Here is a 20,597-nt window from a genome sequence, read left to right as displayed (position 1 = left end):
TAAAAGAGGAAAAATACTTACTTCAGAATTTAGATTGCATCAATAAGTAATTTCATCAATACAGGCATACAGGCCTAAACATTCATTCATTCATTCATTCATTCATTCATTATCCTAACCCGCTTATCCTGAACAGGGTCGCAGGGGGGCTGGAGCCTATACCATCATACATTGGGCGAAAGGCAGGAATACACCCTGGTCGCCAGTCCATCGACAGGTCGCCAGTCCATCGCAGGGCACACACACCATTCACTCACACACACCTATGGGCAATTTAGACTCTCCAATCAGCCTAACCCGAATGTCTTTGGACTGTGGGAGGAAACCCACACAAACACGGGGAGAACATGCAAACTCCACACAGAGAGGCTCCGGCCGACGGGGATTCAAACCCAGGACCTCCTTGCTGTGAAGCGGCAGTGCTACCCACTGCACCATCCATGTCGCCGGCTGAAACATTCAAAACCCAAATATGTTTTTTGTATTTAACAGTACAGCAGAGAATGTTGCTTTGAATGTCAATATTTAATTGTGTGTGTGTGGTTTTTGTGTATTCATATAATTTTGCTAATGCATTCAAGCTAACTGTTAATGCAAAACATTTTAAGGACAAAATATAGGTAGTACATGGCATACAATACCATGATTTAACCCCTAGATGGTGCCTCTTGATCACAAACTTAATAAAATAATTTTAAAAATCTTATGGGAGCTGTATGATTACCTAAAATATATATAAATATTATATATTTTAAAATAACACTGGAACTAAATATAAACCATCAAATGAGAATATTTAAGAACGTATTTCAAAAACGACTCTAATTTACCGTTATTCACTATTTCTACAAAAGACAGGAAAGGTCCAAAGCCACACATACTAGTAACTTGTAATTAGGCAGTTTGCGGGTTCAAATAGTCATTTGGTTTGTCCAAAATAATTTTATATTTTCATTTTAAATCATTATAAATTGCATAAAGTGCATCTGATGAGTGTAAGCCGTGGCACTCATAACAGACCAAAACGTTTTACCGATTATATTGCTGCTAACTATTTTTATAGGTCAGAGGTATTAATGGAGCTGCACTTATATGAAGTGGAGGGAGTACATTTTAAGTGAGGTACTTATAAAGGCAGAATGTCTAACGTTATGCGTGGTGTTAACTGACTTAGTTTTCTTAATGGAAGCCAATTGAGTTCTAAGCCAAGGGATGTTTAACGCATATTTCTGATGACCTACAAAGCATTAATTGAACCTCACGGTACAAAAACTACGTTTTAAGTGAAAGGTTTGCATTTGACGAGGCAATAGTAGTAGTACGAAAAAAAGCTATTTTATCATGAAAATACGAAAATATTCTTGCATGGGACCCAGTGTGTGCAACTATCCTCACTTAATGTCCCATGACAATTTAGCTGACGTTTTTTTTATATTGGCCATATGTTAACACTTTTATATGGTTTCTTCGATTAATATTTGTTGTATTGGCTGTGGATATAGTTTACATATTTGGCTTAGAGAACCAACCTTAAACTACATGTAGTTAAACTACTCCCCAATACTGTGCGGCGTAGTCCTGTGATGTAAATGATAATTTAATCACGCCAAAGTAGTTCAGCCTCACTGGAAGGAAGGAAATATTGTCCTTTGACTACTTTATCTCTTTCACCAAAACAATATTTGGAAGAACTACTAGTGTATTGTTATCGTTATGAAACAGCAACGGCACAATAGCAGCAATCAAGAATCGTAATGCTGAGATCCTCATTGGATGCATTTGGAGGTGGTTTTGGGGATTTTCAGTGGGAGGGATTTGGCAACCATGTTTCAGACCGTATCCCTCATTGAAGCCATTTTTACCCTAACAGGAGAGTTTTGTCGCTCATATCACGGAACAGCAGGCTAGCTGTTACAACTGAATTACCATTTGGATTATCTCAGTACCATACAGTAAGTACAGAAATGCCATCCAACGATAAAATTATTTATTCCATGCGACATTACGTTGCAAAAATATAATATTGTAAAACATAATGCTACATAAGGCTACACTATGTTTGGTAATATGAAAACTTGGAAATAGCTCATGGTTGCTCAATTAACCCTAACTTGTATGGCTACAAATTATGAAGCATTTTAACCATAAATGATTGCATCAGTCCAAAATCAATGCCCGTGGAAATGAATTAAAGCGACACCAAAACAGCAGCGACATGGATGGATGCGGAGCAGAAATACAAAACGTAAAAGGAGAAACCTATTAATGCATCATTGAGTTTGCGCGTTTTCACAATAATGAAAATCATATTTTGAATACTGCATTCTGGGATCAGTAGTAGCCTAAATGCCTCTCATCACGGTTATCAATACGGCCTTTCGCACTGCATTAGCCTACCCTAATAGACAGTCCTGTTGTCAGTTAATGCCACTTAACCTTCACTTAGCATTTTAAATAAATTCTACTGCAAGTCAGACATGCAAATATCCTAGTTTAGTAAATAATTAGACCTTCGTTTATGTACACGAAAGTACACGTGACTCGGCGCGGAAACTTCTCGATTCATTTTGTCGCAAACGATCATATATAAGCGCACTAGAGAAAGCGTTACGGTACCATCACGTGAGCGGATACACTGCGGGGATACAAATATTCTAAACACCATGGTAAAGGTTAATGTAGTTCTGCGGAAGAAAGGGCACGTTGGGCACATTAGTGATAGCTATATTCTACAGGTTAGCGACAATGTTTCAGCACAATGTATCTAAAGAAGCGCTGGTTGGCACCGCTACACTTGGTGTTGTTTTTGCAGCTGGTTATTTAATAGGTAAGAATCAGATTTGCTTGGAATAGTTTTCAGTGTCCTCTTAACAACCTAAGCTTTCACACGAACGCCTTATCAAATTCTAAGCCCAGTAACCTTTCTTGCTGGCTAGGCTAACGTTACATTGTTGTTTTGACTGGTTTCACTATTTCGAGTTATATCACTCTGATAGTTGCCCCATTGTATTGGCTTCGCTTACTGTATTTCTATGAAGTGTGGAATACGAATATAATTAGACACTCATTCTGGTCCTTGACGTAGCCCATTTAAAAGAATAGACAAGACAATAGCCGAACATTAATCAACCGAATCAGCAACAATTTATGTTGGATATTGATTGAGAATTATTATAATTTATTTATTTTTATAATATTTTATTATAAAAAACTTTACTTGAAATTGACTATAGCCTACATGGCACATGGTACTCATCCCCGGACGTTATGCATCCCCGGACGTTAAGTCAAAACAACTGTCTGATTGGCGTTCATTAAACATCATCAAAGTTTGTCCGGGCACATTTGCATACGCCATGTAATGAGTGAATGTCAAACTAATGTATTTATGTACTATGTTGTGAAAATCTTCAAATGCAATAAATGAAAACCCAACCAAATACCATACACGAGTTCACGTAATTGGGTTGCATACAAGTGATGTATATAGTACACAACTGCACTGTAAATCACGAGAAACATTACTGCTGTTTGAGTAGACAACGTATGTTGCATTTCTCGCATCCACTTTTCACGCTAATCGTAATTATATTCTTCCAAATATGTGCTCTCTGAAGCAAAACGCAGATACACATTTGACACCATGGACATCTTCAAAAGTCATTCTGGAGGAAAGGACCATCCTGTATTGCAGTATGTATTGAATCATTCAATGAGGGAGCACCCGGTACTGAAAAAACTCAGACTGGTAAGACCCAATTTATGTTTGCATAATGTTTTCCGCATCTGACAGCAAAAGTAATAGCCAATACAAGCTAATCAATGCAAAAGAGGGTTCCAACAAGTATGTCGCTTATGCAAATTCGAATAATGATATACACTCACCGAGCACTTTAATAGGAACATTTTTACATTATTACACCTACTTGCGATTATCTAATCAGCCAATTGTGTGGCAGCAGTGCAATGCATACAATCATGTAGATCGGGGCCAGGAGCTTCAGTTAATGTTCATATCAACCATCAGGATGGGGAAAAATGTGATCTATGTGACTTTGACTATCGAATGATTGTTGGTGGCAGACAGGGTGGTTTGAGAATCTGAGAAACTACTGAACTCCTGGGATTTTCACACACACTAGTTTCTAGAGTGGTGCAAAAAACGAAAGCAAATCCAGTGAGCAGCAGAGCAGCAGTTCTGCTGACAAAGGCGCCTTGTTCATGAGATGAGAATGGCCACTGGTCAAAGCTGACATGAAGGTGACAGTAACACAAATAACCACACATTACAACAGTGGTATGCAGAAGAGCATCTCTGAACACACAACGCATAATTCTTTGTGGATAGGCTACAGCAGTAGAAGTCTAAAAAATGAGTAATAAAAACCTAATAAGAAAGTGCTCGGGGAGTGTAGCTTTCTACTTTCCCTCTGATTTAATTTTGACCAATACAACTAAGCCACCACCAGAGGGCAGCATTGCACAACATTCTCTATTAACACTCTATATTGATTCGAATCATAAAAAACAGAGCACGAATAATTAACAGATATATTTTGATCTAGAATAGATTGAGTTTCTATCTATCCATACATAATCAAGGGCTTGAATACTACCATCTGACAAAAGGGAGCTTCTCTCCAACCTCAAGATTTTCTTGCATTTTCAGTGTAAATCATCAACAACAGGGTGAAACAAAATAAAAAATGAAATTGCCATTAAGACTTGATTTTCTCATGCATCACAGAAAACCTTTGAAGATCCCTTGAACTTCATCATGGTCGCCTGTGAGCAAGCACAATTCATGGCAAACCTTGCAAGACTGATCAAAGCCAAGAAAGCCATCGAGATTGGTATGTAGAATTAATTTCATGTACCCTTATCCTGGACTATCCAACTCCAGCCTAATCACTGGTTATAAAAAAACTGCCTCTCTAGCTTATTTATAATTACATCAGCCTAATCAAGCCTAATCATATTTTTTTATATAGACTATATTTTTTAATGCACCCCTACAAATGAATTCACCAGTACCGTTACAAGTGTTCAGATACACAGATAACGGCTGAAAACGCTGTTTATAACAATGAGAAGTGGACAGATATACTCCTTTATGTCCTTGTTGCTTGTTCCAGGAGTGTACACAGGGTACAATGCACTGAGCCTGGCACTGGCTGTGCAAGACGACGGCCATGTCGTGGCCTGCGATGTCAAAGAGGAATACACCAATGTGGGCAAGCCCTTCTGGAAAGAGGTGAGCTGGGCCTCCCTTTCCGGCAGCTGTGGTCTAAATGAACAACAGAAGTTTTAAAACCTAATGATAAAATATAAACCTAAAGAGTGCTGCGTGCTGACCCGAAGAATGGCAATTTCAATTCAGAAGACAGAGTGTAACCCATGAATGTGAATCCACTTTACCATATGCATCACTCACCGTAGAAAGTATTTATTTGTTTTTATGTTGAGCACTGTGGGATACCAGATGATGGCTAGCCAGTGGGTATCCTGTATGCATGGGACTAGAAAGCCCCTAGAGATTAGCAAAGCTAATTTACCAAAGCAAAATTTATTAATGCCGACTAAAATGCACAGAAACGCACACTTTGTGCTCCTGCAGAGAACAACCCATATGGCCAGTTTCGTGGACAGAGATTAAGCTTCGAGGCTAAATTGAGTTTTGTTTGGAGAATGCATTCAAAATGTTATTTAGTCTCAGACAACGTAAATCTGTAGTATACCAGATGAGCCACTGGAACAGCTACTGGTTCCTGTCCCCTTTACAATCAATCAATCAATTAAAGTTTTATTCAAAAGAGAAATTCAGGATTAGACCAAGCCAAGGAGAGGCTACCAGAAGGTCAGCTATACTGAGGAACAGAGTGTTGCAAGATTTGTTTTGCAGAAAAGATGCCAGCACTCAGTTCCTCATTGATCCTCCTTATTATTAAACATGATAATGTATTGCATTTGTGCAGTATCATTCTAAAGGATTTCAAAAGCCTTTTGTCATTTGTTTTTTTGTTTTCTTGGGAATCACCTAGGTGACCACAGTATTAATTGCACCAAAACTTGCAATTAACCAATTTGAATAAGAAATTGATCATGTTGAAACAGAAAATATGGAAATACCATGTTAAGGTCTGTGGGTTGAGAGGAATAGTACAGGAAGTGCTGACTCAGTAAAAATCACTGCGGTGCCCTTTTACATCGCCAGTCATTGTGTTAAACACACCCAGAACATCAGCCGAAAACGCTCCAGACTTCAATGCGAAGGTGTCACCACAGTGTACACCTTTTCAATTGGTAGAAACTGCTCATGCTTTTCAAACACATCTTACACAAGATATGAATTTGTAACACAAAAGTAGTAACTTTGACAAAATGTGTTGGAACACAAATAATGTATTGGATGCTGGCTCATCTTTTAAAATGAATATAGTGGAAAGGGCATTATGGAGAATAAACGCTTAGTTTCATGTTTCTTGAATCTGTACTACAGGACAAATGACTGCAGTTACTGATGTACAGAAAGTCATAGGTAAGCTTACAGAGTTGAGATCTGGCCTTAACAGTGCATGCACTAGTCACCACCCATTCCACTGCAGTGCTTCCATAAGCTCATAACACCCTAAAGTGGTTTTTCGTAATCTCACCACCATTGGGGAGTCTCAAGACTCTGAGCATGTCACCACATAATGGAATTAAACTTTACAGGATTGCATGTCCATGTTTTGGCTTTATTATTATTTCCCCCAAAAAATTTATTTTAAGGCTGGAGTTGACCACAAGATTGATCTCCGCATACAACCTGCTCTGAAAACCCTTGGTAAGAATTTTCAGAGTTAAATCCTTTCCATCTTGTCATGTTTTATTATTTTGGTTTGGGTCTGGAGCCGTCTACCTGAACTCCCGATTTGTCGTTCGACAGACGATCTCCTCGCAGCTGGTGAGGCGGAGACCTTTGACTTTGTGTTCATCGATGCTGACAAACAGAATTATGACAACTATTACGAGAAGTCCCTTCAGCTCATGAGGAAAGGAGGTATCATAGCCATTGATAATGTGAGTATTCCACACAGCTGTACTTAACAATATTTCATATTTAAAGTACCGTCGTTCCTTTCAGCTGACAATTATGTTAATAAATATCTTCAGTACACATGCTTGTAATTCATAATCTCTGATCCACTTCATTTTTTGCTCCGTAATATTTATTATAAATATTACAATGTTCAATGTATAATTATGTTCATGCTATTAGAATACGATTATATTATAATACGCAACACCTCTCATACAGTAAACAGGTGTTTAGATGTGCAGCAAGTAAGAGCGGGGACTCTCCTTTGCCGTGTGTGCCACGTGTATATTTATAGGGAGAGAACCACAGTAAAAGCTTACAGTAGCCTTTCACTTCAGAGGCCTTTAACAAGCGTGAGTGTCATCAGGTTTTATGGACTCCTGCTACTCACTAATGAATTTTAAAATGGAGCAGTGCAGTGTAGTGGCTTTGGAATCACAGGCTCAAATGGTGGGCAGTCAGGGATGTGCTGTTGAAAGTCAGGGATGTGCCCTTGAAAGCTTGAATAAGACTTTTTAACTCAGTTGCTGAAGAACCCTGGTCTTCTCTCTCCTTCCAGGTGCTCTGGAGCGGGAAGGTGGTGAACCCAGCAGAGGACGATTTGGACACCCAGGCCATCGACAAGCTGAACAAGAAGATCCACAGAGACGTCCGGGTCAACATGAGCATGCTGACCGTGGGGGACGGTCTCACGTTGGCCTTTAAACTCTAACGGGAACCTGCACAAGCAGAACACAGTCCTTAACATGGTGAAAATCAGAGCGCTGGGTGCCCTTATGGCCTGACTACGGGAGATTGATTTCTTCTTAGAGAGGCCAAACACTCCTGTGCCGTGATGTTCAGGGATGGTTTTTCAGGGTTTTTTAAATTTGATTAGTTTGATTATTGTATCTGATAGCGGAGGAATATGCGCCAGTAAATTGTGAAGTAATGATCTTGAGAGATAAAAACTGTGGTTATGAATGTTTCGGAATCATTTTGATATATGCAGTCAGTTTCCGATCGGGAACGGAAGGGCAAAATAATTAACATTTTAAATTTAAATATTTGTGCAGCTGTCTTTGGAAGTCATAATATAGCCATTGCATAGCATCTAAACAGTATAGAATGGGTGATTAATGGAAATAGAACAGGGCTGAGATAATGAAAGTTTAAACTGTAATGCCTTGTGCAGTGTTTGGATACTATGAAATGGAAGAAAAGGCTTCCCTTGCCACATATAAAACGTGTCAAATGAGGAACGGTTACAAAAAATGTGAAAACCAAAGTATATAGCCATACAAAACCATACAACATGAAAGCCTCAAGCATATGAACTAAGTAAGTTCTTTAACTGAACATATTTTGTTCCATGTATTTTATGTGATTTCTAACAGAAACAAATTCAGAATAATTTGATGTTTCTTTATTAGGAACACCTGTACTCCTACTTATTCATGCAATTATCTAATCAACCAATCGTTTGGCAGCAGTGAATTGCATACAGGCATGCAGACATTGGTCAGGAGCTTGAGGTGATGTTCAGATCAACCATCAGAATGGGGAAAAAATGTAATCTAAGTCACTGACCGCGCAGTGATTGTTGGTGCTAGAAAGGGTGGTTTGAGTATCTCAGAAACTAAGTCTCCTGGACTTTTCACACACAACAGGCTCTAGAGTCTCCAGAGAATGGTGCGAAAAACAAAAAACATCCAGTGAGCTGAAGTTCTGTGGGCAGAAATGCCTTGTTAATGAGAGAGGTCCGGGGAGAATGGCCAGACTGGGCAAAGTTAACAGGAAGGTGACAGTAATGTAAATAACCACACATTACAACAGTGGTGTGCAGAAGAGCATCTCTGAACACACAACACATCATAACACTAAGTGGATAGGCTACAGCAGAAGAAGTATAAGTCTAATAAATACCTGATAAACTGCTGACTGAGTATATACTGCATGATGTATCGTAGCTGATGGTAGAATAGTCCAGGCTCCACACCTCAGTGATCCTGAGCTCCCAAGCTCCATAGAACATTAAACCAATGAGCTTTTGGTGCAATCTGGTATCATACAATCCAGATACTCAGAAATAACCAAACCACACAAATTATATTGTATTTTTGCTGTTCTAAAAGACACGCTTGTGGTTTATCTTTCCATTTCAACAGTGTAGCTGACATGTAATTAAACCTTTTAATTTTAAAACTAATGGCTGCAATGACTATGCATTTTTTATCGTAAACAGAGCACTATCCAGAACAGGGCAACTCCACAGACACTTTATGGGCCCGAACGTCAGCGCACTCACGCGAACCGCATATGAAGCACAAATATGAACTGTACAGTATACAGAATGTAAAAATGTGTGTATATATTCAGACTATATTATTTATAAAAACAATTTATACATTTAATTTTACATGTGTTGTAGGCAATGTAGGCCCATTGCCACCCTATGCCCCAGCCGGTGCACTGGGAGTGAGCCGAATTGAAGGTGCTGCTGTCTGACTGAGAGAGTCAGTAGGTGGGTGATGTCTGAGAGAAAAGATGGATCTGCCGGTAACCTCACGCAGTTCTGACACACATTGATGTGAATTTAATGCATTTATATATCATTTGGACGGGGCAGTGTGTATACCGGATTTACCTTCAGTTCAGGCCATATCTAGCCCCCGGGCCACCAGTTGCCCATTACTGATTTCGAACAGCAAAATATACAAGATCCTGATATTACGATCTCATGGTGCGGCTTCTTAAACAATCTTTCTAAATACTGAATAGAAGATGCAGCCACTAGTATAGTAAGAATGCAACAGTTTACCATAAGTATACTTCATAAGCGGTCATAATTTCCTGTTGCATTCTCATGCCAAAATGGATCAGTTGGCATTTCGCAGTCTTGGATTTATTTGACCCATAATGCCCTTGTAAAATAATGGCGGCAGCATTGTGGTCATTAATGACACTATGGGGTCATTCCATCAAAAAAGACCTACCTGGTTAAAAGAACAGTGCATTATTTATAGGCATACAACTACTGTTCCCAAAGTTTCCGAAACATAATGTTTTGTCAAAGATTTATCGATTCCACTTTCATTTGACAGGAAACATTACTCACTGGAAAATGAGTTTCCTTTTCCTGTAAATAGATGGTGATACATTCATCTGTTTATCATCAGTTTAATGATTACATGTCTAGATCTACTGTCTACTAGTCTTAGAAGTTTTGAAATCATACACCAAGTGGTGGTGTAATACTGGTCTCCAGTGCCGTGATGTGTACGGAGAGAAGGGGGTATCCCTTCTGATGGTCACTTGGAAGCAAGATAAGAGAGCAAAAACACCGTAGTCCAGTGCGCTACGAAGAGAGCCAGACGATGAGGAATGGAACACAGGTTATGCCTTGTCTTTGGCCGTAAATGAGCCAAATCCAGTAAAGAGACTCCCCGATGAATCCCCTGCAACGAAACAGCTGCGGAAGGCCCGGAGGTATGACCCTGATAAAGCCATGCTCTGGGCTCACCTAGGCATCATATGTAAGCTAAACGGCACACAAAATCAAGCAAACTAATATATTGAGAAATCCATCCGGTTAGCCCCCCAAAATATCAAGATTGTTGTAAAAATGGCAAAGTTCCTCAGATTGGAGCAGCGTGTTGATGAGGCTATAGAAATACTCGAAGAAACCCTAAAAATAGCCCATAATTCTTCACGTCTACATTATAGGCTGTATCGTTGCTATAGACAAGAAGCCAAACCGAAAAATCCAAATTACAGAGAGCTGTGCTCACTGTGCATCTCGCATCTAGAGGAAGTAGTCCATGTTAATCCAGCATACTTTTACCAACAATTGGAATTAGCGATGATGAATTAAAAGAATGGGGAAAGCATTCTGCATGAAATCGGAAACAGGCCTGAGCTCACAAAAAAACAGACTGTGCTTCGCTTCCAAGGGGATTTTATCATGAAATTACAAGAAATCTGACAAAGAAGCGATCGAATACTACGAAGAGGCAATGAAATTGATAACTGGAACAACTGAATGGAACAGATTCACAAACAAAATTCAGAGAGTCCATGTTTGGATTTGATGCCAGGAAATTCTAGGACAGGAAAAAATTAGCATTGTGCCAAAAGCTTTTTTCTGAATTTCATAATTCCTTAATTCATGAACAGTTCCGGGATGTTGTGCTTTCGGTGTCAAGGATGATAAAATGCTTTTGCTAATTAATAAAATAGGTAGCATACCAGTGATGTGTAGAGGAATTAAAGCAAGAAACATTTTGTGAGCCTGAAATGTTGTGCAATGTTGTACACAATGTATTGAATTAAGTACATGAATTTAAAACTGCTCTATGCCTGAAATCAGGCATGGTGTCTGAGAACTTTAAGCCCTGCATGCAAGTTATACGAGCCATTCTTCTTGGGTTTGCTAGGAAAAAACCTTTGATAACACTCATTACACTTGCTCTAAGAGTCATTAATAATCTAGTTGTACTATGCAATATCATTTTATAAATACTTTTTTCAGAATTAGGACAAATTTACTGAAAATGTCACAAACATGATTGAAACCCTGCTACAGAAATTATACACCCAAATAATTTTAATTCATCCCCTTGAAAAGTACTTTTTGTTCCTCAACCGATTTAGATTTTTAATCAATTATTTTCATGAAATGGAGTGAAAACAAGATTTTTTTCTGTAAAATTGACTAAATTGATCATGAGGTTTGATATTTATCATATAAACCCTCACCAGCACAAAATCTTGGATTTGTGTTTATTCATATTATTCAATTTTACCAAAATTGGTGTCAGACATAGTTGCAGCGACAGCTCTTTCTAACCCTACTAAACGGACCTCCTAATCAGAAATAAAACAATGTCACAAACAAGTGTTCACAGTGAGCACCATGTTTTGGACGGACACTTGTTCTTGATTTAGTAATTAGATTGTGGTTCCCTAAAATAGGGTGGCTATGTATAAAAAGCGCTGTATTGTAAGTTCTACATGAAAGCTAAATGCATAAATACGCAAATAAAAGCCAAGAATGTGCCCTTGAAATTACTTCCCTGGTTGCGCGTACACACACACACACACATTGCTGTAACCTTCTCAATCTGAAAATGGCTAAATTTCCAACTTGGCACTTTCAACATGCCACGTAATCATCCTCCGATTCAATCAGCATTGCTCTTGCCTGCACCTCAGTTGGGGTGTGGAGAACATTTGGGTGCAATATGGCAGCCGCGCATCACCCAGGTGTGTGCTACACATTGGTGGTGATTACCGTAAAGTGCTTTGAGTGCAGAAAAGCACTAGATAATTTTATTAATCACAGGCTTTGGTCACATTATATGGTGGACGATACAATGGGTTTGGGCACGGGGATGGAATCGAACATTCGATTCCCAGAAATCAACCAGCCATCAAGAATCCTTGTCACACAAACAAAATCCTCCTTTCAAAATTCCAATACTGGAGACGAGCTGTTTTTGGTTTTTTTGAGTTCAAAGACTTTATTTGAAAAGTTCAACATACACAAGAGGACTTCTGAGGTTTCTTTTCAGCAATGTCACAATGCCAGTCAATAACATGGTGGGGGGCTCTGACAGCTTTAGTACTGAATTCCATCTAAAAACAAATCTAGAAAATAAATTTTGGCAGTACCGTGCACCTTCATTACAGTTTTCACCCAGGGTAGAAAATAAACGCCGGCCATTTTCACCAAAAGCGCTGGTCTCCAACTGACTGGCTGTCACAGCAGGTAAGCTACTCCTCAATTTAGAAACCACCCAAAAACTGCTCAGCTTAAGGGCGGTCATCGTGTTTATGTTTCGCTTACTTTTACTTTCATGTAGTCCTGATGGCTGGCAAAGCATAAAGGTTGTAGTTGCAAAAGCATGTCCAATGTGTGAAAGAGAAAAGGAGGTACAACAATATTTAAATAAAAAGGTGCTTGCTGGAGTATCGATAACATGTTGGAGTTATACATTCTACAGTCAGAGAACTTAGGAATATCGTGTTATTAACGCCGCAGTAAAGCCAGAAAGCAGCCATGCCCCACTCCATTAAATCACCACTGATGTCTGACCAACCAAACATTGGAAATAAAAAGCAAAACATTCACAAATGTCCACTTTTGAGAATGGTGTATTTCATTGATGGCAGCGCACAGTTTCGGATACATCGAAATGTATAAATAACTGACCTACTACAAGCATCTTCGATAACTACAAACCAAATGTATGGACACCAGCTGGCAGGCAACCATCTAGTATTATTACAGGATCGGGTATCTTGTTGCTTCAAACACATCCCTTTGAGAAATCCCCTGCTGGTTGAGTTGGAAATAACATTTAAGGCCAAATTCTTCTGATATTCCCTCGTCTCTGACGCTACAGGGAAGGCCTTTAGGCCTCCAGTTCCAGGCCCAGTCCCAGCTTGTGGCCACCGGCATTGATGCTCTTCCCATCAACCAAAGCCGACAAGATGAGCTTCACGCCTGCAAGAGAACAAATTGGGATCAAATTCAAACCCGATCTGCGAAATTGAAAAAACTCTAGAACAAATCCCAAACGAACGGAAATTATGAATGTTCTCCGTCAAGATGAACCAAATGGTTTAAGACAAAGGCGAGTCTTGAGGGATCAACTAGGTGTGGCATTTCATAACCACAAAATGGAAAAAACATCAGAAATTAAGTTTGAATATTGAATGGTTACATTTTGTTTCTTTATGATAAACTTAAAAAATAAAATAAGATAAAAATCTCACAATGACATTCAGCAAGATTTATGAAAATGTTTTAACGAGTGCAATTCTAAGGTGCTATTCACCATTCTCCCATAGTAGGGTACATACCTGGTCGCAGGGTCTGACTGTAGCCGACTCCAATCAAACTGGCATTATTCACTTTAGCCTTGGCAAAAAATGAAAATAAGCTTTTCAGCAAACAATTATGAAATTTAAATGCCAGCAGTGTAATATAAAAAAATGTTTCATTCAATTTCTGGGTTTTGCATTTAAAGCCACAACGAACTATACTAAATTATATGAAAGTTGAAAGCTTCATGAACTCATGCATTAGCCCTAGTCAACAAAGTATATTGAGTCAAGCTAGAGGACTTCAATCATAACAGAACATTTTAAATAAGGAGGCTGGGTGTGTGTCATGAGAAATGAATGAACGCGATTGGTGCACTCACAGAAATGGCTGCACTGGAGTCCAGCTGGTACTTGGCAGCAATGCCAAAGCGTGTGCTGTTGCTCCCTGCAGTCCATGCCAGGTTGACGGCGGTTTCCATTTTATCGCTGACTTTCTGGTAGATAGACCCACCAAATTCAGACCCGTCATTGCTGAAACGACAGAACGAGGTGTCAGAAGTCCATTATTTGCCACTGGCCATTATTAACAAGCAAAAATCAGATTTCATGGCTCTCACTCTTCAGAGATCCCACCCCCTTCTGCCAGCAATTTTTACCCAACTTTTAACTTGCAGTCCACATATCCATTACCCCACAAATCTAGACTTACACATTGGTATGCAGCTGGAAATCACCAGTCTTGTATCCGACTGCAAAGTTGTTCTGAGTCATTTTGGATTTGGCTGTGTCAAAGGTCATTTGGTAACCAGCAAGCCACCCTTCATAGCCAACGACAGCTGCTCCGTGAATGGTTGGGCCGGCAAAGTCAAAGTCGACATCGCAGCCCACGTTGACATATTCACGCTTGTAGGCAGTCTTGACCTTGCCACTCTTCTTACTGAAAGTGAGAAATGCATATTAGATTTATAGGGCACCAAGGACCATTCTAAACAGACAATGTGACGTGTAGTAAAATGAACACATTCGTGGTGCAAATTAAAGCCATGTTAAAAGTTCTAACCATGTAGAAGATGCCCTTACAGAGTGACTTAAGTAGAGAACATCAGTTTGCATTCCTCAGGAATACAAAACCAAGAGGTGGCCCTTTAAGTGCAAAATTAACCGACCATTGCAGTACAGCAAACAAAAATAAATGACCTAGATCTATAGCATTATCCCAAAAAGAAACTCAAGAAAGTGGCTAAAGCAAGCCAGAGAACCAGCCTGGGTCAAGAACCCTGAGACAGATGTTGGGAAGGGGGGTTGGCATTCTGCCATCCAAAAGTTGATTCCCACACCATGCAACAATCCTCACCATTCAATCTAGCATCACCACAAGCTAACGTTTAGCTAAGGTTGAAACAGGAGTAACGCTAGTTACACAAGAGTAGCTAGCTAAATCGTCAGTATGTAAAGCTACTAAATTTGAGGTTTTACAAATCATTAATGTAATGTAATGTAATTAAACCATAGTTTTGCAGCTTGTTGCCATCACTGCACACATTTGTTGGCAACAGAGACGGGGTTGAGAATCACGAAAACGCTGTGTGTGCAAACGAATGAGAAGCAAGGAAAGAAATTCCTGCGTGATATGCCTTTACAATAGGCAGCAATACAAATTGACTGCATGTAAAATTGTAAGCTGCGCAAAAACTGCTCTGAACATGTGACTGCAAAATGCAGAAAATGTCATCCAGAATCTTTGCTATGCGGGTTCAAATTTGAGTATTGCAGCAATATTTTATATAAAACGTGATGCTGGCGACCAATAAAAAAAAATGAGCAGTGTAAAACCCAATCAAATTAGGCCACTTGCTGCTACTTGGACCCAACGCGAAAAGTCAGTCAAATTAATTGCATTTTGCATGTCTGAAACAGTGAAAGTCACTGTTCAAAGTTTACCAGAGGAAAAGGGGGAGGAGAACGTTTGACATGACTGTAGTGAACATTCTGAATCAGTTGGCTACAATCAAATGAACAAAGTCTGCAAGCTCCACATAAAATTCTTTAGAAATACTTCCTGCAGGATATATTCATTGAATGGGATTTCAGGATTCAAAATGAAGCACTTTTAGACCCTAAGCAATTCAACCCAATATTCCACAAAAGGGTTTAACATAACAGAAGTTGTGCAAAAATGAGTTTAGTTTAAATTAGTCACCCATTAACGCTTCCAAATTCTTTCAATGCCATTTTCAAACTCACTCACAGAGAATGCCAGAAGTTATGAACTTTAGCTGGCTTACACCCCATGATTATATAAAGAGCAGTGGTTGAGGTTATTCAACACTAGACTTGCTGTTAAACAGTAGTTCATTTTACTTAAGGTATTTAGATTGAAGTCCGCTGGCTGTATTGTTCAATGTGAACACATTTAAATAATCTCTTTAAATGACTATGCAGACACATACCCAGTGTTTGGCGAGAAAGTTGTGTCAAATGTCAACTTCAAACCTTTGGCAATCTAGGGAAATAAAAAGATTGGGGGAAAAAAAAAAAGATGTATATTAATATACACTGCAAAAATCTGTATCCAACTGAATGTTTTGTATTCCTCCCTTCACTTTTGTGTACCTGGTCTTCAACGGTGATTTCTGTTCCAAGAGTGTTGTCAGTGTTCCACTTCTCTGTAAAGGTCAGTCCGTATTCTGACCACTTGTATTTGGTTTCTAGGCTTCCATTGACTTTGCTGGTGTCAGTGTTGGAGGAACCAGAGGTTTTGAATTCCTGCAAAGATGCATAACATTCCCAAGTGTTCATACCAAATACATCACGGAAAAGTTGACCAAGCAAAAAACATACCAAATTAAATTTGGAATAAAGTTATTGACCCAATTTCCTGAAATATTCAATTTCAAAGGCAAACATGGATTTTGCATCATCTTGAAACTCGTTTCGGAATCATTTTATACCATGAAAACATACCACACCGCTAGCAGACTTGGTCTTCACATCAAGCTTCACCAATCCAAAACCTGGAGAAATTAAAATTGTGGGAAGAAAAATAAGACAATTATACATCAAACATCATGTATAATGCATGTTCTAAAACACAACTTGGTACAATTTCTGTAATAATTCAATCTCAAGATGGCTCACCATAGCCTTTGTTGAAAATGTCCTTGGCAGATTTGCCGAGGTCACCATATACCGGAGGTACTGCCATTATATCTGCAAAGAAAAAATACAAACAGTAACCAAGTCCTTAGGTAGTGCTGAAGTGCCATCTTAAACTAGCCAAGTCAGCGAAAAAAAAAAAAAAAAAAAAATCCAGGCATAGCAGGTAGGCACAGATCTTTGAGTGAAAAATACAATGAACATCTCATGCTGCACACCCACATTTTCAAACCGGTTCAAAGGCACTTTCCATTGTGCTCAGGAGCGGTAGGTGAAAACATTCACAGGTAATCAGAGCAGACAGCTGACCACGCCTTTCAATGGCACCCGGAAGAAACAACCACGTCCTTGCATGGCTACAGTGCATTGTCTAAAGACACTATACCAACGCTCCGACATTCTTACTATTCTCATGTCGTTTTAATTTAACAACTAGGCCAATGTAGCAAGTGTAAAGCTGCATTTAGTTTTAGGGCATTTCTGCAGTGGAAATGTTTTACTGATGGAAAAAATGAAATCATTACAACATTTAACGTTAAGCTCAATGCGATGAATCTAACTACATATACAGTATGCCTCAAGAGGTCATTACGCCGGAGAGCACTTAATCAACAAAGGTTGCTAGTGAGCCGGCAAAAGAGAATGTGTACAATCTAAAATTGTACATTGTCAGGTGATTAGCTATCTGGTAGCCACGGTTTAGGTAGAGACAAATCAATTGTCTGCACAGCACGCAACACTACAATTATCGAGCAATGCACCTATACATTAACGTTACCTTATTAGTCAGCGAGCCTTCTCGATTTAGTTCGTTCAGCATGCTATTAGCTGGCTCATGAACCTCTGTTAACGTTAGTAAGTGACGTAGCTGCCTGGCCCTATTAGCAAGTATGGGGCAATCCCTAGGCAATCCACATGTCAAGGCCAATGCGGACTGACGTTACTTTGCTAGACTCCTACCTACTCGACTAATTAAATATTAACGCTAATGTTAGTCATGTATGGATCATACTAGGTCCCCAGTTAACGTTACCGATAACTTGCTATTATTAGATCAGTGCTGCAAAAAAAAGGGCCTAAAAATATATAGTGTTAGCTTCAAATGTAGCTAATGTTAGCTAACCAGCAACATTTGAAGCGCTTTTGGTTAGCAAATACTGCTAGCTAGATATAACAACCTAATCACAACAGATCTGTTGCGCTAACGTTGATTTTATTTAACGTTTTTTTTTTTTTGTTTTTTTTTTAACCAGGCAGGGAAATTAAGAACTTATTTACAATTAAGAGAGGCAAGAGAGGCGCCGCTTGATGGCAGAAGTAGAGGGTAAAAAGGACAGGAATTAGCTAATCACAAGAGCACAAAAAGTTGTTCGCAAAGTTAGCTAGTTATACAAATTAAACTGCTTCATCTTAAACATTGTTAGCTAGCCAGCTTCAACGTCAATTGTTAATTCAGCATGTGCTACTGCAGAATGTATTTAATTTCTAAGTTAGCAAACGTTAGGCAAGTCAAATACGCTGGGCCGAAATATGAATGCATTTCTAGCTAGCTAGTAAGCAAATAATGTTAATATATATATGCGACTGTAAATTTGAAAACAAGCAAGGTTAAGTTTCCGAACAGGAGGCAGCCATCTTGACATAGCATAAGCGAGGTAACGTTACATTCTAGCCTTATCTTCCTCCAAGCTCTGCACCTAGCTATCTAGCTTGCAGGCACGGCCTGGCTGTTTAGATGTCAGTTGAGTTAACGTTTAACAGTACGTTAGCGAACTCACCAAGCCAGCCAACTGAATTTCCGTGTTCAAACACTTTCCTCGCCTTTTGGTCAGTTAGCTAGCCAACCTCCTTTGCGGTTAGCGAAGCAATTTACCAAAAACACAAACATTGTTAACGTTAGCTCCAGCTGACTTGTTAGCAGGCTAGCTTGATAGACAGTGAACTGAATCTCAAGACCGCAAACCGCAGCTAACCAAATGTCGAATGGAGTGATCCAGCTAACTTTAGCCATCTAGCATTACCTTAGTAATTCAAGTTAGAAACATGTGAAATAAGTTAACTTAATTATGTTCACTAGCAAGTTAACGTTAGGTGGACAACTTAGCGATAAAGCAAAATAAACGTACCAAATAATACGAATTGTTACCTTGTACAATTTTACAATTTGAAATGGTTAGGAAACATTAGCTAGGGAGCTGCTAACATGTGAATGCTGAAACACCCCCAAAATCAACAGCACATTTGCTAGTGTCAAATGCAATTTAACGCGAACGTTATATCAAAACGCAACCTTGGCAAAAAGGTGGTCCGTAGGCTAGCAACAAAGCATTTCGAACAAAGTTGTTCACGGACTAACGTTAGCAAGCTAGCCATCTACAACAAACCAAAATAAGAAGTTTTCAATATTATTTTGTACATTACTAGGCACTCGATATGTAGAGCTACATTTTCTTCGGAAAATGTGGTGGCACAACCCAACCTATTATAGATAAAAGCTACTTCCATTCTTCCTAGCTAAAAAGAGTGGAAGCACGTTACAGGCTTCAATCGTCCCGGGAATCTACGACAGGCCTTGTTCAAACTTAGTAAACTCCAGACAGTGATCACAAGTATTTCTGCTTATGGGGAATTCGTATATAGCTAAATATTGCTGTCAAAACTTGTCTCTGCTTACCTGTCAAAAATAGAGCGGTAAACTACAAAGTAAGCTTTATTTTTCGGCTGCAACTGACGCCGCACCACCGCAGTAAATCTCTCCAGCTGGAGGGCGAAGTGAAGGAGACACTGCAATGCCACAGCAACCTCTCATAACCTCAAACCGTAGGACCCCGCCCTTAAAGCTGTTTTTGACGTGCCTGTCTGAAATAAGCGACCATGAACCTGAACGCTTAATTCATTTAGATATTAGAACCGATTTCATTATTTATTGTAAAATAGCATTCATGCGTTTTAAAATATGGTGTTCTACTTGAAATGTTTTTGTTAAATGAATAAACATTATGTCACATCATATATATTCGTTCATATCAAATGTGAACATACCAAAAATGGCTTATGAAAATCAATAAAACTCCTATTTTATTTTAGGCATCAGCAAGGACCCCCTTTTTTATTGCCATGGAAACTTTGAAGGGAGGACCAGATTAGCGCAAACCGCAATCCTTACGAAATAAATGAGTTTACGTAGACTGGTCTTGCGGAAACAGCTGGAACGTAGTGGGTGTGTCATCATGGCGTTTTGAAACGTTTTTCGTAGATTCGATAATTTGAATAGCTACGTTTTATTCGAACTCATAACCAACTAGGGAGCACGTCATCCTTGGAAAAACGTTATGAATGACAGCTACCTCGGACCAAATAGGGGTAATCTAGGCTACCTTCTTCTCAGTGAAGTTCAGCTCGTAATGAGCCATGTCAACAGTGTTGCAACATTGCCAGGCTTTATGCAGTTATTCTACGCGTCTTTGACAGGATTTTCTGCTTGATATCGTCTGATAACATTCCAGTAGTTTGAAGTTGACTACCAGGAATACAGACATGCAGTGTTGCA

The 20,597-nt window shown here is 39.2% G+C and overlaps 2 protein-coding genes across 3 annotated transcripts; one reads left to right on the top strand and one right to left on the bottom strand.

The window, feature by feature from the left end:
- Positions 1-1,812: 1,812 nt before the first annotated feature.
- LOC133121887 (catechol O-methyltransferase domain-containing protein 1-like) lies at positions 1,813-8,324 on the top strand. 2 transcript variants are annotated; one of them, XM_061231427.1, is made up of 7 exons: positions 1,813-1,952; positions 3,618-3,748; positions 4,748-4,853; positions 5,136-5,254; positions 6,772-6,826; positions 6,929-7,062; positions 7,641-8,324. In XM_061231427.1, exons 2-7 carry the CDS (start codon positions 3,644-3,646, stop codon positions 7,791-7,793), a joined length of 672 nt encoding a protein of 223 aa, XP_061087411.1. In that variant the 5' UTR covers positions 1,813-1,952; positions 3,618-3,643; the 3' UTR covers positions 7,794-8,324. The 2 variants fall into 2 exon arrangements, with proteins under 2 accessions (XP_061087411.1, XP_061087410.1); XM_061231426.1 differs by lacking the exon at positions 1,813-1,952 and adding an exon at positions 2,678-2,827.
- Positions 8,325-12,555: 4,231 nt separating this feature from the next.
- On the bottom strand, positions 12,556-19,877 carry vdac2 (voltage-dependent anion channel 2). The gene is made up of 9 exons (XM_061227306.1): positions 19,722-19,877; positions 17,030-17,101; positions 16,856-16,905; positions 16,505-16,657; positions 16,342-16,394; positions 14,601-14,828; positions 14,272-14,422; positions 13,928-13,985; positions 12,556-13,568 (listed from the first exon to the last, which is right to left on the bottom strand). The coding sequence occupies exons 2-9, from the start codon at positions 17,094-17,096 to the stop codon at positions 13,477-13,479; spliced, it is 852 nt and encodes a 283-aa protein (XP_061083290.1). The 5' UTR covers positions 17,097-17,101; positions 19,722-19,877; the 3' UTR covers positions 12,556-13,476.
- Between the last annotated feature and the right edge of the window lie 720 nt (positions 19,878-20,597).

The sequence above is a fragment of the Conger conger genome, chromosome 2 (genome assembly GCF_963514075.1).
Source record: "Conger conger chromosome 2, fConCon1.1, whole genome shotgun sequence".
Classification (NCBI taxonomy): domain Eukaryota; kingdom Metazoa; phylum Chordata; class Actinopteri; order Anguilliformes; family Congridae; genus Conger; species Conger conger.
The sequence above is the reverse complement of the archived record's forward strand: the minus strand, read 5'-3'. Positions and strand labels throughout refer to the sequence as shown.

Coding starts and splice junctions, on each gene's coding strand:
- vdac2 (XM_061227306.1), bottom strand. CDS start 17,096: ATGGCAGTACCTCCGGTATATGGTGACCTCGGCAAATCTGCCAAGGAC. Junction 14,829..16,341: donor ACTTTCTCGCCAAACACTGG/GTATGTGTCTGC, acceptor TCTCACTTTCAG/TAAGAAGAGTGGCAAGGTCA. Junction 13,986..14,271: donor ACTCCAGTGCAGCCATTTCT/GTGAGTGCACCA, acceptor TTTTTTGCCAAG/GCTAAAGTGAATAATGCCAG.
- LOC133121887 (XM_061231426.1), top strand. CDS start 2,746: ATGTTTCAGCACAATGTATCTAAAGAAGCGCTGGTTGGCACCGCTACA. Junction 4,854..5,135: donor CAAGAAAGCCATCGAGATTG/GTATGTAGAATT, acceptor TGCTTGTTCCAG/GAGTGTACACAGGGTACAAT. Junction 7,063..7,640: donor GTATCATAGCCATTGATAAT/GTGAGTATTCCA, acceptor CTCTCCTTCCAG/GTGCTCTGGAGCGGGAAGGT.